At 24.6% G+C, this 9,414-nt stretch overlaps 1 protein-coding gene across 1 annotated transcript; it reads right to left on the reverse strand.

The window, feature by feature from the left end:
• Positions 1–1,194: 1,194 nt before the first annotated feature.
• Positions 1,195–5,882, reverse strand: LOC112697072 (nudix hydrolase 13, mitochondrial). Its single transcript, XM_025750064.2, has 6 exons — positions 5,348–5,882; positions 5,179–5,261; positions 2,379–2,493; positions 2,223–2,306; positions 1,883–2,032; positions 1,195–1,679 (listed from the first exon to the last, which is right to left on the reverse strand). The coding sequence occupies exons 2-6, from the start codon at positions 5,247–5,249 to the stop codon at positions 1,425–1,427; spliced, it is 675 nt and encodes a 224-aa protein (XP_025605849.1). The 5' UTR covers positions 5,250–5,261; positions 5,348–5,882; the 3' UTR covers positions 1,195–1,424.
• Positions 5,883–9,414: the final 3,532 nt, after the last annotated feature.

Raw genomic sequence — 9,414 nt, forward strand, 5'->3', positions numbered from 1 at the left:
GCTAACTCGATCTGCTGCAAGTTGGGTTGAGTGCGGAGCGAGTTTGAGCACGGATTGGGTAGGATATGGGTTGAGTCTCAAACCTACCCGACTAATCCGCACCCTATATATGTATATATTATAGGTATGTGTTGAATCAAAGAAGAAAGACCTCTCACTTATTGCAAAAGATTTTTATCATTGAATCAAGATTCTCAATTGATAGTTTAACACTTTTGTTTATATGAAAACTAATTCTATTTTAGTGATACAATATTATATCACAACATTTATTTTGTGTTTGTGTTATTAATTTAAGCAAACACTTTTATGTATAATTGAACATTTGATGGTTATGTTGTTTATGGGACGATTGTGTTATTTATGAGATAATTGTGTTGTTTGTATTAAATTTTTAATTTGCATGCTCGTTAGGTTATATAATAATATTGCATATTTGTGAAAATTCGCAGATAGAGTTAAATACCCGCAGTAAGATTAGGGTTGGGTTCAAACCCTATTCTAACCTACCCATTGTCACCCCACCTATGTTCGTAGAGCACAAGAAAACAAAATTCTTTAAAGAAAGATAAGTTAAAAAAAAATTTTTTGTTAAAAGTTTACCCAAACAAATTCATAATTGTCTAATTTATTAAAAAGAGATAAAAATTAATATTTAATATTTACAATAAAAAACAAGTTCGACAAATTCGTCACCAAACTCAAAGCCATCAAAAGAATTTGCCTTTTTTTTTTTAAATGCAGCACAACGTTACTGCTTTTTAATTTTTTTGTTCTTCACGCCACTGATATGTTTTTTTTTTTTGGACAACATGTTTTTATTTTGAAGTTATGGGTTCTAAAATATAAACAGTCCTCCCATATTCTTTCCGCCGCCTCTTTAGGCAGCGCCCAACAAGCCCGGCCGAAATATCATTAGGCCCATAAAATCCATTGACCAAAATATTTTATTAACATTCCATTGACTACTTCAGATTAACAAATAATCCTCCTATCTTGACAAGAGGGCTTCTGAACATAACTTCTGACCACTGCTCTTGCAATCATACTTTTTGTGTTAAGAGACCTTGGCAAACTGATTCAATTTTAATTAGTTAGGAAAACATGTTTTCCATTCAAAGTAAAGAGACGCAGAAACGAGTAGCAAAAGAGAGTAACACCAATACTAATCATTATTGTTGACAATGAAATCAATTGTTCTAAATAGAAAGTGAAAGGTTAAAATATCATGAATCTTTTCTTCTTTTTTTTTCACATTTTTTACAAGGTTCTCTTAGGAACAAAGTGTGTTGAAGAAAATAAACATCAGTTGAAGATGTTGCTTACTTCCTTTCAACATTGATTCATTACATAAAAAAAAAAAAAAAAAAAAAAAAAAACAGAAACCAGAAAACATGTCAAAAGCTAAAGTTGATGGCTATTTCTTAAGAAGCACATGATAAGATGTTTTTCTTAGAATTCATACTATGGTGTGGCATAGTAGAGGATCTTTTATAGCACTTAGGCGGTGCCATAGTTTGAGATTCTGAAACATCTGCTACTAGACTTGAAGGGCAACCAATGCTATCTTCATCTTGCTTCTCAAGCTTTCTTTCTTCTTCTATGACTCTAAGAAACTCCTCGAGCGCGCTACACATCCACTCGTACCGGCTCAGACTAAATGCCTGCTTTATGTTTAACTGAGAACACAAAATATTAGACTTAGACTCAGATATAGCTGCTCTCTAATGTAGAAATACATTCTATTATGTAAACAATACAGAGAAATAGAAAGATGAAAACTTGTTAAGAAAACAAGACAGGTATAAAAAAAGAAAATCTCTCTGTCTTGAAACAGTTACCAAACACGACCTATGAATTTTCTTCATAACATTACACTTACCCATTGGCGACTGCGGTTATTTTGCTCCGGCCAAGTGTGAAGTTCTTCGGTAACCTCCATGGCAAACATGTATCCTTTACAACCACCTTCCGTGCAACATAAGTCAAGGTTGCTTTTGCTTCTGAATTCCCATATTCCCAGTGGAACTTCCTAAACATGAAATTAAAGTCAGCTAATTAGTCAAAGGAAATCAAAATCAATAGTAGACATCATCAGTTAATGCTTTCATGGATTAAATGTATAATTGTGTTAGTTAACTTAGTTTAATAGGTGTGCATAAACATACCATGAAGAACTATAAGTGAACAAGTTGAATGAGCAAGAAGGATATTGAACCTACTCTTAGAAGTCCTTTAACTCCTGCTTCCTCTAATGCTTCGCGGCACGCGGCTTCCGTAACAGTTTCATCATCCTCCCATCCACCCTGGAAAGTGATCAAGTGCTGATGAAGGGAATTGTTGCAGACATAGATAATATCTAATTCATTATCAAGTACCTTTGGAAATACAAGATCATCGCGTTTCGGCGAAGAAACCATGAGTACTTCTATCATTTCCTCTGTTTCGCCCGTTTGATCTGTGCTGTCCTTTATCCACCTATAGGGAATACACCTGTTGCAATGCAAAGGAAAGCTTAACCATCAGAATCTCTTGCAAATCTCACACAATTTCTTCTTCTCACAAGATATTGAAACTCTATAGAAAAGATAACAAAATTGTTCAAAATTTAATTTTTAAAATAGTTTTATACGTACATCTAATCATGTAACACTATATCAATAAAAATAACTATTTTTTACATTAATTACATGAATAGTCATCTAAAAAAACGAATGTACATAACTTTATAAAATACTTATTTTACACCATCAATATATCAAAATTAAATTATTTTTTGTTATCAAATATTTTCGCATGTAAAATTACTTGACAAGCAAGGTGCAGTTGTTTTTGAGAATTTTGCCATCTGGACCTGTTATTATTATTGTGTAATATAATTGATTATTGATACATCAAACACATTCTTTCATTACATGATTTCATAATCATGGTTACTACCCTAGTTAAACCCTGCATATGCGCATGCCACGGTGGTGTTGTTACCGATAACTATGGAGAAAATTTCCTGGTTGATTTATAAAATGATATTGATATGGTGATATGATTATGGCCCACAAATTTGGAGTGTCATTATTATTTTTATTAAACGTTTAAGTCAATGACATGGCCCACTGTTCTGATGCATGATTGTCATGGAAACATCCGCATGAAATATTGAAATGTTTAATTAATTATCAAACACACAAGGCATAATCATGCAGAAACAGTTCTAAGATGTCCTCTTCCACACATACACTATAAAAAAAAACGGTTAACGGAGAAAAGTGTGTTAAATAAAAATTCGGAATCTTCGAAAATAGAAAATTTCTATCACAAATGTAATTTTTACCATCAACAATATTATTTGTACATTAAAATTAACTATTAAAATTAATCATAAATATATTTATATATATGTTATTTAATTTATTTTTAATATATATTTTATACTAATAACTGATTTTAATAATTAATTTTAGTGTACATCTAATATAATTATTTTACTATTTATAACTTTTAAAAACAAATTTGTTGCAATATAAGAACATGTTTATTTTATTTTAAAAAAATTGCTTCTTAATATATGCATATGACTATAAAAAATGTTATTTATCCTTTAAATTTTTAGCTTTTAATCAATTTTTTATTTAAATAATATTATTTAATTAATTTAAATATTGACTTTTATAAAAAGTATTTATTTTTTATAAAAAATTATTTATTTTCTAATTTTTCTCTTCTAAAAATTGAATGATAGATTATTTTTAAAGAATATCTAGTTATATTGTATAACTATTTTGAGTTCTTCATGAAACGGGACATGGGATTTAAAAGGGATCAATTATAAATTATGCACTTAATTAATTGCATATTTTAGTTTCGTTAGTGATGATTTTGTCTGTGGAAGATCAAGTAGTGTTAATAATAATTGAGTTGACATACATTATTCACACAAGATGTCTACGAAATTTGGATTTAAAATATATTTCTCTGTAAGCAAAAAATTAATTAGGCATTTTGGCTTCTGTTCGTGATTAAGACTTGTATTAATTTAGTAGTATTGCAGGCACATAAGACAAAAGTAAAGACAGAGAAAGGAAAGAGAAAAGGAAACAACAAAGAAGGGAAATGGAAACCAAGCAAGAGAGAAGGTATAATAAAAGCAATAATATTTAAGAGAGAATAAAAAATAGCCGAAACGACTAAAAGTTATTTTATTTAATATTTATTAATTATTTTTAGAATAATTATATAATTTTAAATTTAATAAATATATCATTAAAAATATTATGTATATAAAATTATGGATATTATGTTATATAAGTAATTCTAAATATTATTTTTTTAACATAATACTTTATGGCTATTACAACTTATTCATTTTGGTCAATAGATGTTCAAAAATATAAAAATATTTTTTGTACTTTAAAAATGTTAGTAATATATTTGTGTATATAAATATATGTGTGGTTTTATATTTTTAATATATATTTGTATTTTAATATATATTTTATATTGATAACTGATTTTAGCGTACACATAGTATAATCGTTAAAAATATTGGCAAAACAAAATAGTAATGAATTATTAAACTAAAAGAATTTGACTCTTAAATTTTAATGTATAATTTGTATAAAATAATTTTATATGTGTATTTAGTTATATAATATATAAGTAAAGATTTATGTGTAGTTTTTTTTATGGGCTATATTATGTGTACACTAAAATCAACCATTAGTATAAATAAATATAAATACACTATAAAAATAAATTAAATCACACATATATTTATACACAAATACATTAATAACTGATTTTAATATAAAAATAATATTTTTTTTAAATTAAATTTATCATTAAAAATTATTAAATTCTTATTTAGTCAAATTTATTAAATTATCTAACTATTTTCAAATACAAACTTCATACGAATTTAGAACACGACTATACCTAAATTTATACCTAATATATAACATCAACAAAAAAGAGTACGGTTTACATTGATAGTAGAAATATTAACGGATATAATTAAACGATTATCTAAAACTTTTAAGACTGATAGTGTATCACAATTATTTTATTTCTCATAAATTATTTTTCTATTCAATCCCAAAGGGTTGGCATTGAAGAGAAGGGTAAAAAAGAGATTTTGATAGAAGAGAAGACGAAGCTATGGCGTTGAAATGGAAGACTAACCCGGAGACAAGGCGCAAATTTCCTTCATAACGCTGTCTTTGTCGTCCTGTTCTTGCTGACAAACACGACATCGTTTCCAATTTCTACACAAACCAGAAAACAAGTCATGAAAGAAACGAAATTGGTAAAACTTTGTGTCTGAAAATGTTTTCAGGATCCTCATACATACCAAGGTCACGAGATCTTTACGAAGAATCTGAGGGATTGAAGAAGAAAAAGCTAAAGAAGAACCACAGTCCAAACTTTGATTTTCTTTCTTTTCTTTTTGTATGTTGTCGTTCTATTTTGGGTTAAACCTATTCAATTGTGTCAATAAAGGTTCTCTCTGTTGTTAAAATTTTCGTATGCTTCAACACTGAAACCAATCATAACGGTGTTTTGTTCTTCATGGGGCATGTGTTAGTGCCACCAAATGGCAGAACAAGGGTATGAAATTCTTGTTTCAGAAGAAGAAGGAAAAAAAGGAATTATAATTAGGCTTCGTCGGAAAACAGAGTCATAAAGAGAGAAGGGGATAAGAAGTTTCAGCGGGCTTCTGCAGCGGCATGTGTTTATATAGTAATAGCATCTCCTGCTTTTTTTTTTTTTTTTTCAATTGCTTCTTATTTTATATTTTTGCTTGTAATTAAATTTCGATCGTTAGAAAATTTTTTTAATCACATGTGATTCGAGTTTTTCTTTCGAAACATAGTATGATATTTATTAAGTTAATGCAGAACAAAATGCTTATAAAAAAATAAAAAATATTATTTGTACATTAAAATTAACTAATAAAATCAATCATTAATATATTTATGTATAAATATATATGTGGATTAATTTATTTTTAATGTATATTTATATTTTAACATATATTTTATACTAATAAATAATTTTAGTGACTGATTTTGATGTACACAGATCATAATCGAACTAGTTATTTACTTATTTTATATATTTATTAGATTTTACATGGTACCACTTTTTTCTAATAAACAATCAACCATCAAAGTACTAGATGAACAAAAATGAAGAGAATGAAAGTAGAAATTTAAAAGACAAAAAAAAAAATAATTGATTGTTGTTTGAGAAAAGTTAATTTCTATTATTAGTTGATTCGGACATTTTAATAAAGTAATCAATTACTAAAATGATAAGACATTTTACAATAAAATAATTAAATATAGAATAATCAAGCTTTTTAAATTAGCATAAATGCATAATCAAACTTTTTTTTTATAAATATCAAATATGTATCCTTATGTCATGATTGATTTTAGATGTCTATGTAGCGTGTTAATACAGAAATATACTATAAAGATTCTAAATGATATAAATTCCAAATGAGCTAAGCAAGATAAAACGTAGTAGTACTTTTTGTTTAAGGAGGCCACTCAAATAAAGATGTCTAAAACGTCTTTTTTTTTAAAATATTTTTATATTATGTTTTAATTGATTTCTGTATAATTTATTCGGTATTCTTCATCACATATTATTAAATTTCTCAAAAGATTTTCTTTCCAAAAACAATAAAAATATTTAATTTGGACTAAAACAAAAAAAGTAATAGATTAACTATTAAATTTTTTTAAAAGATTATTTACATAAAAAAATTTATCACATTCATCAAAATATATATATATATATATATAACAAGTTTTTAAAATTTTTATAAATAAAAAAATAATAAACTTTTATTCGTATAATATATAAAATAATTACTATATTATTATTATATTATAGATTAAAATTTACTAATTTAAATTTTATTTTTATTTTTAATATAAGGATTAGAAATAAATAATTTTTTTATAACAAAATGTAATGTAACAAAATATATATAATATTAATTAGTTTTTAAAAAATTCTGAAAAGATGGTTTTTTCTAATAAAGTGTTATTAAAAATTAACATTATAAAAACTAATTTCAACCAATATAATATAATAGGTTATTAAATATATTTAATACAAAACACATTGAATATGAATTTTTATTGAGTTTAAATTTTAAATAATTTTTAATTGAATTTTAAATATTTTTATTTTAAAGAGTTAAAATATTTTAACATCATTTTTTTCGTATCTTTTTAATTGAGACTTTGATTTTTTAAATTATAAACCTTATTTATATATAATTAAGAGTAATGTTTTAACACCACCAATTACTCACACATATAAAAATACAAGAACAATTCTATTGTCATAATTATAATCTAACTTTATAAGCAATACAATACAATGAAACTATATATAATATAACTAAATTTTATCTACATCTATAGTCACATTTCATAAATAATATAATTAAATTATATTTATATTTATAATTAAAATATGAATAAAAATACAAAAATTATCAGGATGGTTAATTTTTTTCGTTCATAATTTTTTTTTTATTTTTATTGTGAAAAGTTTAATTATTTTAATAATTAATTATTTTTTAAAAAAGATAATTGAATAACACAAAAAAGTCTTATTAAGAGTAATTTATTTATATATGATTAAAAAATAATTGAATAATTATATAGGGTAAAAAATTAATATTATTAAAAAATAAAAATAAAATTTATTTTAAAATTAAAAATAAAGTTTATTTAAAAATAAAATTAAAAATCATGATTTTTTTTCTTTTTTCCAAAATTTATCTACGAGTAATTCTATAAATATGTTATGATGAATAAAAATATTAAACTCGTACTAAAATTTATTCTAATAAAATTTATTTTTATTCTACTAAACGTTAAATAAACTATTGAAAAGAATTTTGTTTTCTCTATTAGAGAAGAATGATAAACTTCCATACTTCTATTATGTTATAGCAATAATTTGGCCTGTTATTTTTTAATAATAATAATAATAATAATAATAATAATAATAATAATAATAATAATAATAATAATAATAATAATAATAATAATAATAATAATAATAATAAACAAGTATATCAAAGTAAGAAAGGAAGCATCTCACCAAATAATTTATCATCCGAATATATGAATCAAATTGATAATATGAGGGCTAACACTACAAAAATTGATAACAAGATTAGAGACCTACAAAACCTTTCTTAAGATCATAGAAAAAAAACGTTTATATTTGTGTGATATATAAAATAATTATCATATTATTATTATTATTACATTATATATATATATATATATATATATATATATATATATATATATATATATATATATATATATATATATAAAGGCAAAAAAAGTCCAACTGTTTTAAAGTAAAATTTTCTTTTAATATTTGATTAAATGTTCTTGTATTTAGTATTTTTTTTGGGCACTTCCTCTTAGTTAAAAATATAATCATTATAATTTTTTAGTTATTATTGCTAGGGGTATTTACAGATGAGATATGACTGAAATTTCGATCCAATCCACACTAAACTCATTAGATCAAATTTGATATTTACACGTTTTATGTTTGGATCAGATATCAAATATATCCATAAAATAAAAAAATAAAAAAAAATTATTTTTATAAAAAAAAGTCAATAATTTTTTTGTTTGCTTTTTTAAACATATTTACTTCTATCTGATTAGAGTGTGGATCCGATTCGATCCAATCCGATCATCTTACAGATCATATCATATCCTCAAATTACAAATCAAATACGGATAAATACTGTGGATTTATATGGATATGATTTAATCTATGAATACCCCTAACTACTACTATAGGTTCATTGTTGCAAAAGAATGCTTCTTTTATTATAAATCATTATTAGATCTTAATTACCATTAAAACAACTTAATTGTCAACAAAGAAATAATACTTATTGGTCTCTAAAATTATGTTCGTATTTCAATCCATAGTTGTAAAAACCGAACTGGATTGGCTGGTTCGATCAAAAAACTAGTTCGATTCGGTTTACTCCTTGGACAGTTTAAGGAATAAAACCGGTGTGAACCGGTAAGAACCGGTCTAACCGAACTGGTCTGTTTGAAAAAAATTTTAAAATGTCTCCACAAGATCTCGAACAAAGAACCTTAGAGCAAAAGCATTCTCTACTTGCCACTTAGCCATTACACTTCTAAGTATTATATTTGATAAATATTAATTATATAGTATACATAAATATCTAATTTAATTTAATTTTTATTTTTTCTATTTTTAAAATTAATTATATTTTAATTATATACCATTATTAATATAAATATAAATTTTACTAAAAATTTATTAATTTACTTGGTCTATTTTATTGCTAGTATTGTGATTAAGGTTATTTGTTTTGATGTTAGT

Source organism: Arachis hypogaea, chromosome 6 (assembly GCF_003086295.3).
Source record: "Arachis hypogaea cultivar Tifrunner chromosome 6, arahy.Tifrunner.gnm2.J5K5, whole genome shotgun sequence".
Lineage (NCBI taxonomy): Eukaryota > Viridiplantae > Streptophyta > Magnoliopsida > Fabales > Fabaceae > Arachis > Arachis hypogaea.

Coding starts and splice junctions, on each gene's coding strand:
- LOC112697072 (XM_025750064.2), bottom strand. CDS start 5,249: ATGTCGTGTTTGTCAGCAAGAACAGGACGACAAAGACAGCGTTATGAA. Junction 2,494..5,178: donor AATTTGCGCCTTGTCTCCGG/GTTAGTCTTCCA, acceptor GCATTGCAACAG/GTGTATTCCCTATAGGTGGA. Junction 2,033..2,222: donor GAGTTAAAGGACTTCTAAGA/GTAGGTTCAATA, acceptor TTTCATGTTTAG/GAAGTTCCACTGGGAATATG.